A 22,007-nucleotide genomic window follows, 5' to 3' on the forward strand; every position below is an offset into this window, starting at 1 on the left:
GTGCACTATTCAGTGTCCCCTCGACGATCACCAGTGGTGTACGGCCAGTGTAGGAGATCGCTCCCCACACCATGATGCCGGGTGTTGGCCCTGTGTGCCTCGGTCGTATGCAGTCCTGATTGTGGCGCTCACCTGCACGGCGCCAAACACGCATACGACCATCATTGGCACCAAGGCAGAAGCGACTCTCATCGCTGAAGACGACACGTCTCCATTCGTCCCTCCATTCACGCCTGTCGCGACACCACTGGAGGCGGGCTGCACGATGTTGGGGCGTGAGCGGAAGACGGCCTAACGGTGTGCGGGACCGTAGCCCAGCTTAATGGAGACGGTTGCGAATGGTCCTCGCCGATACCCCAGGAGCAACAGTGTCCCTAATTTGCTGGGAAGTGGCGGTGCGGTCCCCTACGGCACTGCGTAGGATCCTACGGTCTTGGCGTGCATCCGTGCGTCGCTGCGGTCCGGTCCCAGGTCGACGGGCACGTGCACCTTCCGCCGACCACTGGCGACAACATCGATGTACTGTGGAGACCTCACGCCCCACGTGTTGAGCAATTCGGCGGTACGTCCACCCGGCCTCCCACATGCCCACTATACGCCCTCACTCAAAGTCCGTCAACTGCACATACGGTTCACGTCCACGCTGTCGCGGCATGCTACCAGTGTTAAAGACTGCGATGGAGCTCCGTATGCCACGGCAAACTGGCTGACACTGACGGCGGCGGTGCACAAATGCTGCGCAGCTAGCGCCATTCGACGGCCAACACCGCGGTTCCTGGTGTGTCCGCTGTGCCGTGTGTGTGATCATTGCTTGTACAGCCCTCTCGCAGTGTCCGGAGCAAGTATGGTGGGTCTGACACACCGGTGTCAATGTGTTCTTTTTTCCATTTCCAGGAGTGTATGTGCACTGCCGGAAACAAAAATTAGTACAGCTGGAAAGACGACGTCAATTTTGATCGCATGATGGCATATGGCACTTGGGGAGGATAGTAAATATACTGATAATGGCTTCAACGTTGTTCACCAACGGATAGCTACCAGAGCCCCATCTGTGTCTACACATTAATAGAGAATTCTCACAGCCAGAAGGCTCAGTCTGGTGCAAATGTGTGAAAGCAAGCATGCAACCATGACACAAAGACGCACTTGTGCTTTCTACAGTCAACTGAGCTATTCTTCGAGTTTTAAAGAGGTCAGACCGTGGCAGGAAGGTCCTTTCAAGAACTGACTTACAAGTTGGACGCGCTGCGTTAGTTGTGTAAAGATGCTGGTATCAGTGGTCACGTGAACATTCTCACACCTTTAGATGAGGTTCTGGATGTCCACGTAGCACAGACGCCTATCAGGATCATTGTATTTTAAGGGTAGCAGTGGCAGGTTGTACGGCTACCACAACACAGATAACAGGGCTTGTGAGCCCAGACGTGTCAACACTTGCGAACCAGTTATTAGCAGCGGGACTACGGGCACACTCACCTCTAACCTGTCTTACACTCACGGCAAAGCATCGACGTGCATGGCTCGACAGGTGCCATCAGAGGATCACTTGGGATGGCGAACCACGGTCTCCAGCGATGGAAGCAGGTCCTGCCTACACGCAGGTGACGGTCATTTGCACGTACGACACTGACCTGGTGAGCGCTGTCTCGTAGAGTGCATTCGTCCAAGACACATTGGCCCTGCACCACGCCTTATGGTCTGAGGTGTGACAAGCTAAAACCCACGTTCACCTTTGGTGTTTCTGGAAGGAACGCTAACCAACGGTTGGGATGCGCAGTATGTTGTTAGACATATTCTTTTGTTGTTTTTGGAAGAGGAAGGTGATGTGTTGTTCCAACAGGATAATATTCGCTCACACATGGCCCATGGAACTCAATGTGCTCAGCAAGACGTGTAGCAACTTCCCTGGCCAACACTATCTCCTGACATGTCTCAAATCGAGCACGTGTGGGACGTGATGGGACGAGAAGTGACTCGTGCAACTCGTCAAGCAACAACTTTTACAGAACTACGTGGATAGGTCGAGCAGGTATAGCGTAACGCATCTCAGGACAGTATTCGCTACCTGTACGATCAACTGGACGCCAGAGTCATCGCCTGCATTGCCGCCTGTGGAGGCTACGACACGTACTGGTATGAGTGTTTCAGCATAGGTCGATACCTTGTACATCAGAACCGCGTGTACTGCTGATCTGTAAATGAAAATTGTAATACTGTCATGTACTCTATATGCACTGATGCAACAATAAAGCTTGAGTGAACTGGAAACCTCTAAAAGGGTGTACTACTTTTCTTTCCGGCGGTATATGTTGAAAACTTGCCATGTGTTTGCTATTCTGGAACCCTTAATTGATATGCAGGTTAGGGGGCAGAATCCCGATGTTATGCGAAACATATCCAACTGGGTTTATACTGAATCTGCACGACGTATGTACCACAATCTTATAATAGCCTCGATATAAATCCTACGTGGGGTGAGTAGCTTCTCATATGCTTTATTCATTAAAATAATTGATCAAAGTTCCTCTTCAAAAATAGTGATGGAAAAGGATTCTGGTGAGTGTGACTATTTAACAGATAAATACCACCCTAAAAATTACAATTAACGTTTATTTTCTTTCAGTGGAACACAAAACTGATCATGAATTTGTACAAGGAACAATCATGTCTGGGAATGTAAACCAAACATGTAATTAGTACTCATCTGACAGAGCTGTTGGGAAGAACCTAGTACAAACAGCACTGCATGGGATCTAGTATGCTTCTCTCCTACGAGAAGGGGGTGAGGGAGGGTGGAGCAAAGGGAACAGGTGAAATTTATAGTAACAATAAACAATTGGGTGATAGGATGCATTCCCACAGTATCACCTAAGAAACCGAGCGAGGTGGCGCTGTGGTTAGCACACTGGACTCGCATTCGGGAGGACGACGGTTCAATCTCGCTTCCGGCCATCTTGATTTAGGTTTTCCGTGATTTCCCTAAATCGCTCCAGGCAAACGCCGGGATTGCTCCTTTGAAAGGGCGCGGCCGACTTCCTTCCCCGTCCTTCCCTAATCCGATGAGACCGATGACCTCGCAGTCTGGTCTCCTCCTCCACGACAACCTCAACCTCACCTAAGAAGGCAAAGTGGTTTCACAAATGCCGCTGCTGTGAAAACTCAGTTCCAATTTCGGGCGGCTGAAATAACAACTGAAACTCCTTCAGGCCGGAGCTGCATATACACTCCTGGAAATGGAAAAAAGAACACATTGACACCGGTGTGTCAGACCCACCATACTTGCTCCGGACACTGCGAGAGGGCTGTACAAGCAATGATCCGCCGCACGGCACAGCGGACACACCAGGAACCGCGGTGTTGGCCGTCGAATGGCGCTAGCTGCGCAGTATTTGTGCACCGCCGCCGTCAGTGTCAGCCAGTTTGCCGTGGCATACGGAGCTCCATCGCAGTCTTTAACACTGGTAGCATGCCGCGACAGCGTGGACGTGAACCGTATGTGCAGTTGACGGACTTTGAGCGAGGGCGTATAGTGGGCACGCGGGAGGCCGGGTGGACGTACCGCCGAATTGCTCAACACGTGGGGCGTGAGGTCTCCACAGTACATCGATGTTGTCGCCAGTGGTCGGCGGAAGGTGCACGTGCCCGTCGACCGGGACCGGACCGCAGCGACGCACGGATGCACGCCAAGACCGTAGGATCCTACGCAGTGCCGTAGGGGACCGCACCGCCACTTCCCAGCAAATTAGGGACACTGTTGCTCCTGGGGTATCGGCGAGGACCATTCGCAACCGTCTCCATTAAGCTGGGCTACGGTCCCGCACACCGTTAGGCCGTCTTCTGCTCACGCCCAACATCGTGCAGCCCGACTCCAGTGGTGTCGCGACAGGCGTGAATGGAGGGACGAATGGAGACGTGTCGTCTTCAGCGATGAGAGTCGCTTCTGCCTTGGTGCCAATGATGGTCGTATGCGTGTTTGGCGCCGTGCAGGTGAGCGCCACAATCAGGACTGCATACGACCGAGGCACACAGGGCCAACACCCGGCATCATGGTGTGGGGAGCGATCTCCTACACTGGCCGTGCACCACTGGTGATCGTCGAGGGGACACTGAATAGTGCACGGTACATCCAAACCGTCATCGAACCCATCGTTCTACCATTCCTAGACCGGCAAGGGAACTTGCTGTTCCAACAGGACAATGCACGTCCGCATGTATCCCGTGCCACCCAACGTGCTCTAGAAGGTGTAAGTCAACTACCCTGGCCAGCAAGATCTCCGGATCTGTCCCCCATTGAGCATGTTTGGGACTGGATGAAGCGTCGTCTCACGCGGTCTGCACGTCCAGCACGAACGCTGGTCCAACTGAGGCGCCAGGTGGAAATGGCATGGCAAGCCGTTCCACAGGACTACATCCAGCATCTCTACGATCGTCTCCATGGGAGAATAGCAGCCTGCATTGCTGCGAAAGGTGGATATACACTGTACTAGTGCCGACATTGTGCATGCTCTGTTGCCTGTGTCTATGTGCCTGTGGTTCTGTCAGTGTGATCATGTGATGTATCTGACCCCAGGAATGTGTCAATAAAGTTTCCCCTTCCTGGGACAATGAATTCACGGTGTTCTTATTTCAATTTCCAGGAGTGTATTTCCGACGGTATGGTGCAAGGCAGCGAGCTGATAACGGCTGCTACTCGTGGTCGGCTTCGCTGCATGGAAATGGGCTCGGCTTTAGAGACAAATAGAAGCGCGAGCGAGGAAAAACCAAGTGTTTGTCGAGGTGGACAGACAGGTGAAACTAGAATTAAATTACTCTCCAGCAAGGGCGGAAAAGTGCGCGAACGACTTCTGCGGCGGCCAGGAACCAAATCCCCAAATTCTCTTCCGCCCCGTGCCCGGAGAGCGACCGCTCGGCTTGTGCAAGATTTTGGCCAGTCGCCGCCGACAAAGAGTTTCGCTGGTTGTGGCCTTACAACAAAAAATGGCTCTAATCTCTATGGGACTTAACATCTGAGGTCATAAGTCCCCTAGACTTAGAACTACGTAAACCTAACTAACCTAAGGACATCACACACATCCATGCCCGAGGCAGGATTCGAACCTGCGACCGTAGCAGCCGCATGGTTCCGGACTGAAGCGCCTAGAAACGCTCGGCCACCGCAGGGCCTTACAACAATTCGTCTAGACTCCCACTACCGTACTCCATCAAACTAGGCGCCAATACCATTCCTTCCGCCGAATCCCGACGGTGACGGCAAACGTGTGGTGATGTAACAGTCGAGCAATCTTTCCTAGTCTCCGCCAGGGCTTTTTGTGGGAAGTTTGCTGGAGACTGGCACCAACAGACTATGACAGTTGGGGTGCTTCGTGTGGTGCCGTTCTGTTGGCTGTCCCGTGGAGTTCGGTGACCGTTTCTCTGAAACGTCCCAAAGAATAGCACGGCTGTGGTGTTGAGCTGGTGTGTTCCTGCCCAAAACATGAAGCTTTCGTGAAAAAACTGCCTCCAGCCATTGCAAAAATAGTGAGCTTTTGTCGCTGTTAAGGCCCAACTTCAAGAGAGAAAGTCACCTGTCACAGGTCGGGAGTCGTCCGCAATGCCGAGTGACCAGATGAACCCCCCCCCCCTTCCCCCCGCCCCTTCTCACATTTCGCTGCTATTGTAAGCGGTTGGCCTCCTAATAGCCCAAAAGCTCCCCTTCGTCTCCTAAGTGAAATGAACAGAATTATGATATGCATGCATCCTACTCCCGATCATGTGCGTTCCATCCAATTACCAACTACTTTGCATGACAGTGTGATACGGTGGCAAAGTGACATTAATTTGTAGTTGTGGAAATTCAGATTTTGTAAATGCAGGGTAGGCTGGTTTGATCGGTCTCGGAAACTGACATACTGCCGGGAGAGTGGTGTGGTGACCACATGCCCCTCCATACCCGCATCCAGTGACGCCTATGGACTGAGGATGACAAGACGGCCGGCCTGCACCGTTGGGCCTTCATGTTCTGTTCGGGAGGAGCTTAGTTTTTTAGGCCGTTCTGATGACCGTTAATAATTGTACGAAGAAACCACAAGGCCGCCATCTTAAGCGCCATCAAACCAGGCTATATTGCATTTCTAAAATCTAAATTTGCATAAAAATCTTTGTGTTCTGTCTTGCGGCAGGTCTTGTCATGGGAGAAGCCTCGTCAGGGAGGTCCACCCCATGAGCGTCTAGGAGAGTGATTCCAGTGGTTGCCTTCGACTGGTGATGATGAAATGATAATGAGGACAACACAACACCCAGTCTCTGAGCCGAGGAAATCTCTGAGCCAGCAGGGAATCGAACCCGGGCTCCTTGGCGTGACAGTCCGCCGCGCTGACCACTCAGCTATCGGGGCGAACAAATTTGCATAAGTGATGCGTAAATGATATACAGGGTGTTACAAAAAGGTACGGCCAAACTTTCAGAAAACATTCCTCACACACAAATAAAGAAAAGATGTTATGTGGACATGTGTCCGGAAATGCTTAATTTCCATGGTAGAGCTCATTTTAGTTTCGTCAGTATGTACCGTACTTCCTCGATTCACCGCCAGTTGGCCCAATTGAAGGAAGGTAATGTTGTCTTCGGTGCTTGTGTTGACATGCGACTCATTGCTCTACAGTACTAGCATCAAGCACATCAGTACGTAGCATCAACAGGTTAGTGTTCATCACGAACGTGGTTTTGCAGTCAGTGCAATGTTCACAAATGCGGAGTTGGCAGATGCCCATTTGATGTATGGATTAGCACGGGGCAATAGCCGTGGCGCGGTACGTTTGTATCGAGACAGATTTCCAGAACGAAGGTGTCACGACAGGAAGACGTTCGAAGCAATTGATCGGCGTCTTAGGGAGCTCGGAACATTCCAGCCTATGACTCGCGACTGGGGAAGACCTAGAACGACGAGGACACCTGCAATGGACGAGGCAATTCTTCGTGCAGTTGACGATAACCCTAATGTCAGCGTCAGAGAAGTTGCTGCTGTACAAGGTAAGGTTGACCACGTCACTGTATGGAGAGTGCTACGGGAGAACCAGTTGTTTCCGTACCATGTACAGCGTGTGCAGGCACTATCAGCAGCTGATTGGCCTCCACGGGTACACTTCTGCGAATGGTTCATCCAACAACGTGTCAATCCTCATTTCAGTGTAAATGTTCTCTTTACGGATGAGGCTTCATTCCAACGTGATTAAATTGTAAATTTTCACAATCAACATGTGAGGGCTGACGAGAATCCGCACGCAATTGTGCAGTCACGTCATCAACACAGATTTTCTGTGAACGTTTGGGCAGGCGTATTTGGTGATGTCTTGATTGGGCCCCATGTTCTTCCACATACACTCAATGGAGCACGTTATCATGATTTCATACGGGATACTCTACCTGTGCTGCTAGAACATGTGCCTTTACAGGTACGACACGACGTGTGGTTCATGCACGATGGAGCTCCTGCACATTTCAGTCGAAGTGTTCGTACGCTTCTCAACAACAGATTTGGTGATCGATGAATTGGAAGAGGCGGGCCGGCCGAAATGGCCGTGCGGTTCTAGGCACTGCAGTCTGGAACCGCAAGACCGCTACGGTCGCAGGTTCGAATCCTGCCTCGGGCATGGATGTGTGTGATGTCCTTAGGTTAGTTAGGTTTAACTCGTTCTAAGTTCTAGGGGACTAATGACCTCAGAAGTTGAGTCCCATAGTGCTCAGAGCCATTTGAACCATTTTTGGTAGAGGCGGACCAATTCCATAGCCTCCACGCTCTCCTGACCTCAATCCTCTTGACTTTCATTTATGGGAGCATTTGAAAGCTCTTGTCTACGCAACCCCAGTACCAAATGTAGAGAGTCTTCGTGCTCGTATTGTGGACGGCTGTGATACAATACGCCATTCTCCAGGGCTACGTCAGCGCATCAGGGATTCCATGCGACGGATGGTGGATGCATGTATCCTCGCTAACGGAGGTCATTTTGAACATTTCCTGTAACAAAGTGTTTGAAGTCGCGCTGGTACGTTCTGTTGCTGTGTGTTTCCATTCCATGATTAATGTGATTTGAAGAGAAGTAATAAAATGTGCTCTACATGGAAAGTAAGCGTTTCCGGACACATGTCCACATAACATATTTTCTTTGTTTGTGTGTGAGGAATGTTTCCTGAAAGTTTGGCCGTACCTTTTTGTAACACCCTGTATATATCTGCACTTCTACTGGTAGGCCTGCCATCATATTACTTTATGTAGCCTGAAGTACTCTTAGCCAGCACTCACAGCCTCCACTATGCAGCATAATTGTGCTGCGCAGTTGAGGCCATTGACACTGTTGCCAATGCAGCACACATGGAGGTGTCTGCTATGTGGTGTTATATTTATTTACTTACTTACTTTTATTTACTTGCCCTTATTTTTTAAAGAAAAAGACATCAATTCGGGAATAGGAAATTATAAATCTACGGCATATTTTAAGAAGAGAACACGAAGAAAACAGGAAAGAGTAGGTGCAGGTGTCACTTCACAACCCAGGGAAGGGGACTTGGTACTGAACTTCATGTCTGTATATGTGTGTCATGTTCTGCATCTGAGATGTTGTTAGCGATTCTATTCAGCAGTGCCCATGTGCCTGGGTTCCTCAGTGTTTCGTGTAGTCTATTTTCTGTTATGTGTTCTATGTTGTTACATAAGCCTCTGTATCTAATGGATTTCAAAAGGAAGTGTTCTGCGAAACCACTTTCCCCATATCTGCACCGATTCCATTCTGAAAGAAGCGACACGCACAGCACGTGTGTGGGACAGGGACTGTGTCCAGCCTAAAAATGAACCATGCTTCGGCCAGAGTTGTTGTGCATCCATAACCACTCTTTTTGCCAAGTAACGCGCCCACTTTTTAGTTGGTTCCTATCCTCTACGTGCTGCCCAGGGATCTGCAACACTCTCAGGCCTATCCATCTTCAACTAGTATGTTACAGTCTGACATATAACATATCGATCAGATGTATTCCAAGTACCGAATGATCGCGCCAGATAGTTAAAGTAGCACATCCCTCTGCCCTCGCTTAACAGTGATTTTGTTCAATACGACAGCGAGTCTACGCGCCCATGTAGTAGCTGCAAAGCTCTCTACCGACTCAAAAAGTGGACGGTGCTACGTTCGTATGTGTGCAAGTGGGAGTCTCGGTAGTGTCGCGTTCAATGTCACTAGTTTGTGAATTAAGCTTTCCGCTTTGATAGTGATCAGTCGTTATGTGTTCGTTGAAGCTGTATCGTTCGTCAATGAGTACCTCCTGGTGTCTGTCTTCTTCTGTCATGGCCCATTAACACTACATTTCACACCACTGTCCTTACGCAAACGTTCGCCGTACGTCCCACATTAATATCTGCGATTATTTCACGCAGTGTTACTTTTCTGTTAGCATTGACTAACGCAAACGCCGCTGCTCTCGGTCGTTAAGTGAAGGCCGTCAGCCACTGCGTTGTCCGTAGTGAGAGATAAGGCCTGAAATTTGGTATTCTCGGCACACTCTTGACACTGTAGATTTCGGAACACTGAATTCCCGAACGACTTCCGAAATGTAATGTCCGATGCGTCTGTCTGCAACTACTAAGGCTGTTAATTTCGTCGTGCGGTCATGATTCGTCGGACACCTTTTTACATAAATCACTCGAGTACAAATGACAGCTGCACCAATGCACTGCTCTTTCCATACTACTGCCATCTGTATAAGTGCATATCGCTACACCAGGAACTTTATCACCTCATTGTATATTAGCAGACGTGATACTCACCGACATAGCCGTTCCCGTCGACGTCGACGCCGCCAGCGACGCTGATGCCGAAGCCGGGCTGTGTGGCCGCCGGGTGGCCGGAGCTGGGCAGCCTCTGCGGGCCCAGGAGACGGCCCATGCGCCGAGCGTCGCCGCTGCCCAGGTACACGAACACGCTGCCGCCCTGATCGCCGTACGGCGCACCCACCGCCACGTCTGCAATCGCCCGCACCACAAAACTTTACGCTCTCCAGTCGTCAAGCGGCTAGTCGAAAGTTATAACGAATGGCGTAGACATCCATTTTGAGACACTACAGGTGAAGCCCGTCTCGCCACGTGCCAAGTCGCGCACATGAGCGCTCGTGGGAGGTCAAATAACAAAGAGATGTCCATGAAAAACACATGCTGTTTAAAACATGCAACAAATCCACAATTTGAAGATACATCAATAAAATTCAGTACCATGCTTTACATGAAATTAACAAATTTTACTGTATAGTTCGTTGAATTATAAGTCCGCAGCTCGTAGTATATGGGCTACCGTTGCTGCCTCTGGATCGCGGGTCCCGGGTTCGATTCCCGGCCGGGTTGGGGATTTTCTCTGCCTGGGGACTCGGTGTTTGTGTTGTCCTCATCATTCCATCATCATCAATCGTGTAAGTGGTTAGATTGGACTGTGTAAAGATTGCGACTTCGTAAGGGCACTGATGACTGCGCAGTTGAGCGCCCCACAGATCGAACATCCTGATCACCTTTTGGATTATATATATTTAACTTTCTTTATGGAATTTAAATGTTTTATTTTCAAAAAATAATATATGTGTCTTTCCTCAGATACTATTCAAGAGATTTCTACAAAATTTTCTCTGCTTAGTGTCTTTGCGTATAGTAAGCTCCTATCATGAATTGTTTTGAATATATCGAATAGAAGAATTTCAATGATTTTTTAATTGTGATTCTGTAAGTACAATATAAAACATATGGAAAATTCCAAGCTCTTTGTCCCATATCTCGGCTCACACTGAGAATTTCAAATTTTACTCTTGGCACAACATTTATTGGCTTTATAGAAAGAAATGTACAAAACTTCGTAATTATAGCCGTCATAGATTCAGAGAAAAACGTACATAAAACTTTAATTTTCAGGGAATGCATTTTAAAATTCATCCTAACATTGATGTCACTCCTCGAGGGTCCCAGATTTGTACATAGGAGACCTCTTTCTCTTCAAGGCTTCTCTTCTGGTTTCTTCTTTTATGCATTCTTTCCTTTACCTGGCCTTCAACAGACATTCCAGCTGTTGAGAGACGTTGTAAATCTACTTTTCTCAAGATATCTTGAGTGTAATTTTCTGTCTTACACCCCATTCTCTCTAATACCTTCATCCTCTCTACGTCATATACAAGAACCTCATCATAAGTTGCAAATCTGACAGATGTAGCACACGAAAATATGGTTTTAGGGCATATAAGCGAATTTAGAGACTCATTTCCATTCGGGGTTTTGCCGTGAACGCACATTTTAAGAAGTTCAGGATCGGCCAGAAACCTGTGCGTGGGGGTGACAACATGCAGGATACAATATGGAAGCCTCTTCTTGTGGCACAGCCGGCCGGTGTGGCCGAGCGGTTCTAGGCGCTTCAGTCCGGAACCTCGCTGCTGCTACGGTCGCAGGTTCGAATCATTCCTCGGGCATGGATGTGTGTGATGTACTTAGCTTAGTTAGGTTTAAGTAGCTCTAAGTCTAGGGGACTGATGTCCTCAGCTATTAAGTCACATAGTGCTTAGAGCCATTTGAACCATTTTAATGTGGCAGAGATAATGATTGCGATGTTCATTCGTCGACACCATGTGGCAATATGTAGCCCATATTGCACTTTTCACGTCATTTACGCTGGGTAGGTTCTGGCAAAACAAGAATTCCTTCTTCACAAACAGAGCAGCTGATTTGTTATTATTTCTTAGATACGGAACAGAGTCACAGATGATCTATAAAACCAAAGGGCATATATCACAGCCCTCTAGATATATCCCGTGCAGCTTGACTTGAAAGTAATCCACGGATCCGTTGCTAGTATTGAAGTGTTGCTTCAAAAAGTGGACGCGGCAAGAATATCGTGTCACACATGTCATTATTTTTCAGGCACTTTGGATGTGGTTTCACCGTTGAAGGCTTGGGAACTTATTGTCCACAAGTTCTACTAATAAATAAAAAAAATAAACTGGAAATTGACATTTTCGGTGCGTTTCATGAACGTCCCCCCTTAATTAAAGCTAGATTTATGTTCCTACGGAATATTGATCCCCTAGTTACAAATAACGCTTTGGTGCATTTCATTTCTTAATATTATTTTTTCGAGAGCAGCCTCAAGAAAAGGTCTCTTTTTTTTTTTTTTTTTTTTTTTTTTTTTGTAAACATACTGTTAACCCTGTGGTGAATGATTGTCTCTGCAGTGGACAGTTTTTAATGGCCACTTCTCTGATGTTTTCATTCAACCTTGAGGCTACAAATGCATGCAGGGTACAACAACAGCAGGGAGTGCTCACTGCAGTGGACTCTGTGTATTTTAGCCTCAGGAATGACTGAAAACGCCAAAGAAGCAACCACTAACAGCTCTCCCCTGTAGTGGCTGCTATGCTCCACAGGGTTAATAGATTCTTCACCACGGTGTTGTGAGTGATGCTACCTCCACTTCCAAATACGAGGTGTGCCTATAGAATAATGGAGCTGTTGCTGTAAAACATTTTATTTATGAAATATATATAGTTAGTTATTGTCACTCTCAAAATACTACTACCCTCCTCTACCCCTACAACGCTACAGGCGAATTTTCCTTCGATGGAAAGAGTACTGGAAGTCTTCCTCTGTGAGCTCTTTGATTACGCGTGTCGTTTTTCCTTTCACTCCTTCAACGGACTGAAATCTTGTTCCTTTTAATGCAGATTAGACCTTGGGGATTAGGTAAAATTCACAAGGCGCTGAGTCATGCGAGTAAGGTGAGCGGTTTAACACTGGGATGCTGTATTTCGCCAGAAACCTCTTAACAGACAGTGTTGTACGAGCAGGTGCGTTACCTTGATGCAGAGTCTATGACTTGTTTTTCTTCTTTTCGGAGTTGAACAATAACCTCTAGTTAGTAAAGTTGGTTAATAGTTTGGCCTTCAGGAACTCAGTGAAGATATACAATTTCGTATATGGAGAAAAACATCATCGTCGCTTCGAATCTTGATTTGCTCATTCGAGCTTTTTTCGCTCTCTGTGAACTTGGGTCCTCCCAGTACATGTATTGGTGCTTAATTTCTGGATCATAAGAGAAAAACATGTTATAACTCTTTCCAAGAAATTGGGATCATATTCAATGGTATTCAAAGTGTCAGTACAAATATTTTCTCAGGCTTTTTTTTGTTACACCACGAGAATTTTCGACACCAGTTCTGCATACACTTTTCTCGCGTTAAAATGGTTATCTGAAACTTGTCTTATGTATTCTTTTTCAATCGACCGAATACTCAACACACGGTCAGATCGAATCAGATTACCTACTTTTCAATATTTTCATCCCTGTTTGATGTTGAGAGGTGTCCCGGACGTGAGTCATCTTCAGCGTCTTATCGGCCATCTTTGAAATGCTCGAACCACTTAAAAACTCGTGTTCATGATAAACAGTCTTCGCCATACACTTCTTTTAGTAAAAATTAGGTTTCACCAGAAGTGTTTCCAAGATTCATGTGAAACTTCACGACGATTCGTTTCTCTGTTATTATATTTATCATTTTTCCGGAAAAACAGAATAACAGCTCTTACGCGAACGAAGGCTGCGACCACACTGAGTTCTCTGCAGACACCAGAGATACCGCATTCGACTGGCTTCATGCTTCACCTTTGGCGTATGCGTACTTACTCTGTGACAGCACAGTCCCGCTTTTTTTTTGTAGCCACTTCGTACAAACACGCTCGCATCCTCTGTCTTGGTGTGGCAATTATTCAAAAGGGAGCTCCCGTTGAACGATACCGCCAAGTGCCAAGTTCGTGCAATTACTCGATTTTTGGACGAAAAAGGTGTTAAACCGGTTGAAGCTCACCACTAATTGACAGACGTCTAATGGCAGCCGTGCATCGATGTCAAAAATGTTCGTAAGTGGTGTAGAGACTTTACAGGAGGTCTTAACTGAAATCCACGAAGCAGAAAATAGCGATGGGCCGTCATTTCTCGACAAGACACTTGCGAAGGTGGAGGAAACCACGTGTAAATATCGGAGCATAATTCTGGATGTTCTCTGCATTTTGGTTCCTGAGGTCTCCCGAAGCTCCATCCATAGGATTTTAAAGTAAAAGTTGCAAAATAGGAAAGTATCTGCAAGATTGGTATCGCTTATGCTGACAGGACATCACAAGCAGCAACGAATTCACTGTTCTCGCGAACTTCTTCGCCTCTTTGGAGATGAAAAGAACAATTTTTTGGAGTCCATTGTCACGACGGGCCGCAACCTCAGCTTTCTACTTTACACCAGAGACAAACCAACAGTCATACGAGTGGCAGGATCCCTCTTCGCCCAAGCCGCGAAAATTCAAATAAACACAGTCTCTTGGTAAAGTCACTACAGCTGTGTTTTAGTCCCGGACGGTACTACTGTTGGTCGACTTTCTGCCTGCTGGGACAACAACCAGCGCTGACAGGTACTGTGTCACAATGAGGAAACTCAGAAGAACAATTCAGATCCGGAGAAGAGAAATTTTAAGGAAAGGCGTACAATTCCCCATGGAGCTGGGTGAAAAATCCATTAACTTTTTAGACCTTAACATAGATATCACCACAAATACACACACTTTAAAAACTTACAGAAAACCCACAACAACAGACACAATAATACCCTCATGTTCACAAAACCTAATAACACACAAACATGCAGCCTTCCATTCCATGGTACACCGCGTCACATCCGGTGTCAAAACAGAAATTCCAAACAGAAGTAGACACCATTAAATACATTGCATATAACAATGGCTATAACCCTGAATTAGTTTACAAAATCCTGCACAAGAAACAAAGAAGGAAAATCTTGCCCTACATTTATGCCCCCTCTGCAATAACAACTACACCAAAACCAACTGGTGCACTATACCATATCTAGGTAAGCTATCAGACAAACTAGCCAAACCACTGAAAGCCCAAAACTATAAAACATCATTTTATGCAAGATGTACTACAGTTAATCTCCTATTCAACAGCAAGGACAAAACAGATAAACTAAGCAACAGTGGGGTCTACAAAATAACCTGCACTGACTGCAATAAACTGTACATTGGTCAAACGGGCTGGGCCATATCAATAAGGCTGACTGAACATGAACGCAGCTGGATATTAAATAAATCAGACTCCACCTTTGCTGAACATGTGCTCAAAGAAGGACACAAATATCTAACACACATAGAAGTGCTACATATAGCCAACAAAGCCAGAAAACTCAGCCTACTAGAAGCACTTGAAATTAACAAACACTTAGCCCTAAATCCCCAGCCGGTCCTAAATGACCAATTGCAACTGTGCCCATCACCACTCTTAAACTTTACACAATACAGTAAACCTGCTACTAACCACAAAGTGTTCCAATAATAAACAAATTCACACCCCAATATAATGTAATATCCCTTATGTGTTTACATTCCTAACTGTAACTCAACTGTAACAATGTAATATTTGGTGTACATTAATGCACAATTTTCTAATAACAAAATGTAACCGCCAAAGAGAACATCGCTGTTGTACAACCAACAATTAATGTCCAGTGCAACTGCTCACAACAAATACCAAAAAATTGTAACTTTGTTATAATGTGTATTGTAAATATTTATAATTATTGTCATACATGGTACTGACAAACCATAAAGTGTGATTTTTTATGTTAAAGAACAGTTTTACGAGACAGAAAGTCAAAAGACCCGTTTGACAATTCCAAAGACAATATCATAGCGAAAGATCATATGTAGGTGTGTTGTATTTTAGTCCAGAATGTCTGGTTCATAAGAACACAAGCTCCTTGTAAACAATAGCCAGCAGTTATCTGAAGATGGCCTAATAAGCCGAAAACTAGTTCATACAAATTAAAATCAGTAGAACAAAAAACCGCCCAAGTGTTATTCAACCCTCAAAAGGCGTATGCAATTCAAATAACAACGCTCGTCCACACGTCGCCCGTCAAACCATCGATCTGCAACCAAACCTCGACTGATTATATAAAACAATAAAGTACTGTTCAGCATTTAAAATGATGTAACTATCACAGAAAAGAAACGGTTGTTTGTACAAGTAAAAATACAGGAGACCTAACTTTTGGCATTTCTCTCGTGTTTCGATATGTACATAACTTTACTTGCAGATTTTTCTGTCAAAGAAAAATTGGATACTCAAACAAAAGGAAGAAGGGGCGAGATGGCTGCAGACAGGGCTTTTTTTATGACAGTGCTAATTACTTCGCCTCTGGTGTCAAAAAATAGGTTTCCTGCAAACTGCTGAGAAAGGCAGCAGTCAAGTTCTACCTACTTGACCACAGGAAGCAGATAATACCTCTATTCCTCACAGGTTTCCCATCCTGCCTGGGCGTCAGCCGACCCAAAGGAAGACATTTTCTGTATGAAGGCGCCTTTTTGGAGAAAAGGAGTCGTTCAAATTTACAGCGCATTCTACCGTTTGTCGCCACTTTGGATAAACTGTTAAGTTATCTCATGATTACCAGTTCAGAGATGAAATTCCAAGATACTGTTTTGCAGTATGTAAGAACCTAAGCAATCTGGCACATTGTTGTGCACTCCGCAATATGGAAACGAGAGAAATATCGCCATACGTACAATAGTATTTTTAATGTTTCATAAGAACTGAACGCAAAGAATAAGGAGGTTGGTTTTTTTTTTTTGGGGGGGGGGGGGGGGGGGGGTAGACAACCGGCGGCCCGCGGTCTGGATATCCGGTGCACGACTGGTTTCAGTCAGTCTCGGGGGAGAAATTCGTGGGAGAGAGAGCGAGAGAATATTAGAACACTGCAACCGTTTAAACTGAAGGTAATTTACAACGGCTTTTCGAGAAGTAAGGTCCGATCGGTTGCGAAATGGAAACCACTGTTGAAATCAAAACTGTTTTATTTGCAACGGATAGATACACCTTGTAGCTACTTCTTTATGTAGCCGACGCTCGAAGTTAAACATTTGTCGTATATAAGCCAGCCGTCTGTGTTTACCGCCAATTCTCTACGCTGGTCTACAGCACGTTGTCTGTGTCAAAATGTTGTCTCATAGCCAGCAGTTCATGTGAGCAGAGATGAAACTCAGAGGGAACCAGTTAAGGGATGTATTGCGAGTGATCCAACACACGTCGTCGAAAACGGCGTAGGAGCATTTCATTGCTCCTGCAGAGTCCGGTCGAGAATTTTCATGAAGTAGGAAACGCATGACAGTTATGTTATGTGCGCTGCCTGACATCAGGCAAAATCTCTCACCAGCCTTACATACTTGCCGGGAGACACTATTTTCTAGGCATCTTTACGTGCTCACTGTGCGCTCGGAACTGGACAGAGCGACGTTAGGTGATCGATGCGCATACTTGAGGCACTACCCAACACATCTGTGGAGAGCTCATCGGATTTACACGATGTTTTTCCATTTCGCGCTTGATCGGTCCTTTCTTTCCAAACAGCCCTCGTATAATGAATTGCCTGAAACCAGTTGCTTTTATGCACGCTTATTTTTCCATGATTACACTTCAAGATGCCTGGCATCCCATCTTCATATGTTTACGTTTACTTAAATATTTGGCCACCCTCGCCGGCGGTTCGAATCCTTCCTCGGGCATGTGTGTGTGTGTGTGTGTGTGTGTGTGTGTGTGTGTGTTTGTGTTGTTCTTAGCATAAGTTAGTTTAAGTAGTGTGTAATTCTAGGGACCGATGACCTCAGCAGTCGGGTCCCTTAGGAATTCACACACATGCACACTTAAGTGTCGTGAACATTGTTTTGTCACTGATGGCGTTGCAGGATTTTGTAACAGAGACTTTTGAGACAGCTAACGTAAAACTTTGTAAGTAAAGAAACAATGTTCACGATGCTTAATTAAATGTAAACAACTGAAGACGGGATGAACATAAATTGAATGTACTCCAAAAACGTATGTTTTGAGGCGTAATTTGCCGGCATGGCGAGTCAAGAAATGGGTGCCATTCATACTGATGCGTTACCGAAAAACATTAATATCACGGACGCCATAGTTTTGACTTAATGCGCAAGGAGAGTTGCTGTTGTGCTACGAGGCCGCCCGCGATCTTAAGACTCCATACTCCTCAACCAGCCTACAAAATAAGCGACTTTTACGATTTTCTTGGGAAATCTAATGAGGTATATCTTTTTGCACATTATTCATTGATTCTTGGCCAACATTTTTTTTATTTGTTTAAGGAAGCCAGCTCTCATTAAGCCCCCGTCCTACGAGTGGAAATTTCTCTGTCCAAAATGATGTGTGTCGGCCAAGGACGTCCTGCAGCCTGCAAATCTTACCTAAAATATAATAAACAAACAATTTTTCTTAATCTATAGAACATTGCGCACGAAGTAGCTGCACAGTTTGTGAAACTTGAAAAATTATAAAATGGCAGACGTTTGAAACAAAGATGTAGTTTTGTCGTATGTTTTTCGTCACGTTCTTTGCAGTAACTAATTAATAAATTAAAATGAAAAAATTGGCTTATTACTCCTTGCGGACATGCCCGAGGAGTAATTAAGCCAAATTTCAGACTGATATCTTTTTAAGTATGCTCCGAATGTATTCCGTCAGCTTGTGCAAATTCTATATGAGGGTGAAAGGTATAAGGAAAGGGTTTCAATGCAGAGCAGTTTTTTGTAACGATAAGGACGGAAATCTGTTTGGAGTAAAAGATCAGATTTTAGATGGATGGGTGGAGTATTTTAGTGAACTATTGAATACAGAATGGAAAACGAAGGTGAAGTTGATGTTGCCATGGTAGAAGAGGTGTATATGGAAGTAAACAGAGGAGTACCAGGAATCCGTCGAGTAACCTACGCTGGAAGAAGTTAAAACTAGTGTCAAGACTCTTAAAAACAACAAAGCTCAGGCAGAAGACAACATTACAGCGGGAATTGTAAAATATGGTGGAGAAAAATTAATAAGGGTTTTGCATGAGATTATAGTGGAAATATGGCGGAAAGCAAATCTGCCAGAACAGTGGAATACAGCAATGCTTTGCCCTACGCATAAGAAACATGACAAAGCCGACTGTGTGAATTATAGAGGAATTGCACTGCTCTGTATAGTATGTAAAGTATTAGGAACAATCATGGCGTGGAGACTCAGAACATATGTAGAAGATTATCTAGGAGACTACCAGAGTGGTTTCAGAACTAATAGATCTGCTACGAATCAGATTTTTACTGTCGGACAGATCCTTGAAAAATGGTACAATATTGATGTCCACCACTTGTTTATTGATTTCAAACAAGATTATGATAGTATCAAGAGGGATCAACTCTGGAAGGCAACGCAAGAGGCAGGAATACCCAGAAGACTAATAAGACTGGTTAAAATGACTTTGAGAAGAACAGCATGCAAAACAAAGGTTGAGGGCACTTTATCAAAGGCATTTGAAGTTATCCAATGATTCCGACAGGGTAATGAGCTCTCCACTGTTCTATTTAATATCGCCTTGGAGAGGCATTGCGATAAAGATACAAAGCGGCACCGCTGGGGAATACTGTTTAATAGAGAGATGCGGGATCTTGCATATGCAGATTATGTTGATTTATTATCCAGTAGGAAACAGGATCTGGAAGAAAAGCTTGAAAAATTAGAAAGATGCAGAGCGGAGATGGAGTTTACATTTAATCAGTCAAAGACCAAATATATGTTAACATCTAGGAAAAGGTATAGTGAAGGAGAAAGAAGCATGACTTCGAACGGGAAAGAATTTGAACGCTGTGAGAGCTTTAAATATCTTGAGTCACTGGTAACTGAGACTAATGATATGAGAGAAGAAATACATGCAAGGATTACAGCTTTTAACTGGGACTACTATGTACTTATTAAAGTATTTAAAGCATGAAGCCTTGGTAGGAATATGAAGCTCACAATGTATCGTACACTAGCGAGACCTGTGGTGATGTATGGTTCGGAGACGTGGACAAAGACACAAAATGATGAGGAGTCCTTGCAGAGATAGTAAAGGAAGATACTTAGGGCCAGTGAATTATAGGGAATTTTGGCGAATCATAAATAATAAGGGAATCAGAGCGTTGTATAACAAACTAGTTATCGTGATAGAAATAACGAGAAATAGACTACATTGCTTGGGACATGTAGAAACAATGGTGGAGAGCAGCACAATTAAGAAAGTTTTCAAAGAAAAAGCAGGTGGACGCCGTATAAGGGGCAGACAAAGGAGGAGGCAACGTGGAGGAGGATTTGATAAAAATGGGGGTTAGAAGATGGAGAGTCAAGACAGCCAGTAGAGAAGAGTGGGCGGAGATTGTCCAGGAGGCCAAGGCTCAATCCGGGCTGTAGCAACAAGGAGTAGCCGACCGGTGTGGCCGAGCGGTTCTAGGCGCTTCAGTCTGGTACCGCGCGACCGTTACGATCGCAGGTCCGAATCCTGCCTCAGGCATGGATGTGTGTGATGTCCTCAGATTAGTTAGGTTTAAGTGGTTCTAAGATCTAGGGGACTGATGACCTCAGATGTTAAGACCCTTAACGCTCAGAGCCATTTCAACCATTCTGAACCAAGGAGTAAGTAAGTAAGCTTGAGATACAGTATATTTCAGGCTGACGGAATGGATTGTGGGCTCACTAATAATAATATCTTTCTGAAATTTGGCTGAATTACTCCTCCTTACTTCAATTTATTTTGTAGATATTGTAAAAAAGTGACCAAAATGCTCTACAAAGCTACATCTTTAAATTCTGTAAAATTTAATGAACAACCATGCTATTACTTCCTGCGTAAATACTATTGATGAAGAAATTTGTTTGTTTTCTGATTTCAGGTAATATTTGCAGATTGCGGAACTTCCGCCGTGGACACACCTTATTTTAGACAAATAAACTTTCACTCCTCGGATGGGAGAACCTGAAGATGACTGAATTTATTCTCAAAAAATCAAGATGTTATCCAGGAATCGATAAATAATGTGTAAAAAGATTTACTTTTATTCCTTCATTAGTTTGTCCAACAAGAGTTGTAAAAGTCGCTTATTTTGTACGCTGACTGAGCAGAATGGACTGTTAAGTAAGTAAGTGAATCAGCCCTATGAGTCAACAAATGCTGCCCGTGCCTGGTTTAACTGGTTGCGTCACATAACGAGGGAAATTCCTCACGCAGGACAGGGCGTGAGCGGTTTACGCAGCTGCCGCACGCTGCAGTATCACTGCTGCGCCTGTTGTCACTTCCGGCAGACTGCAAACATTGCGTCATAGCCCGCTGGCTGCTGTTACGCGAGACAGAGGAAGTCGCTTATCGCGCGAATGCCGCTGTGACTTTGGAAATTTGTGGTAAGATCTTATGAGACCAAACTGCTGAGGTCATCGGCCCCTAAGCTTACGCGGTACTTAATCTAACTTCAACTAACTTACACTAAGGACGACACACACACACCCATCCCCGAGGGAGGACTCGAATCTCCGACGGGGGAAGCCGCGCGGACCGTGACAAGACGCCCCAGACCGCGCGGCTCTCCCACGCGGCTCCGCTGTGACTTTACGAAGGCAAATGTCTTCCCATCCTACAACATTTCTCTGTTGAAACATCTCGAAAACATTCGATCACTTTTATCAACATGAAGTTATATTTAACATGTGTCACTATGTTTATCTCTGCTACAAAATCTCCAAAAAAATTCATTCTGTATAATCACACGAAATTAAATTTAACACGTGTGAATTTGTTTCTGTTCAGTCCGTCGTAAAAGACTGAGATTGGCTTCGAATGTGTTATTAATTTCAGAGACTTCACATTGACAAACAATAATGAAAAATACACTTATCAGCCAAAACATTATGACCACTGCCCACCGCGACGTTGGATGCCGCCTGGTGGCCTTGCGGGTGTTCACCCTAGCGAAGATATTGGCTGAAAATGGAGAAATCCATTGAGATAAGCGACTTTGACAAAGGCAGATAATTATTACGCAGAGACTGTGAACGAGTATCTCGAAAACGGCGAAGATGGTCGAATGTTCACGTGCTACCGTC

The 22,007-nt window shown here is 45.4% G+C and overlaps 1 protein-coding gene across 1 annotated transcript in view; it reads right to left on the reverse strand.

The window, feature by feature from the left end:
- Positions 1 to 22,007, reverse strand: part of LOC124799038 (integrin alpha-PS3-like) — a 194,492-nt gene that overhangs the window by 26,372 nt on the left and 146,113 nt on the right. Inside the window, exon 11 of the mRNA XM_047262575.1 lies at positions 9,791 to 9,985. Within this exon, the coding sequence (XP_047118531.1) occupies positions 9,791 to 9,985 (195 nt within the window). The remainder of the gene's footprint in view (positions 1 to 9,790; positions 9,986 to 22,007) is intronic.

This window comes from Schistocerca piceifrons, chromosome 5 (assembly GCF_021461385.2).
Source record: "Schistocerca piceifrons isolate TAMUIC-IGC-003096 chromosome 5, iqSchPice1.1, whole genome shotgun sequence".
Taxonomy (NCBI): Eukaryota; Metazoa; Arthropoda; class Insecta; order Orthoptera; family Acrididae; genus Schistocerca; species Schistocerca piceifrons.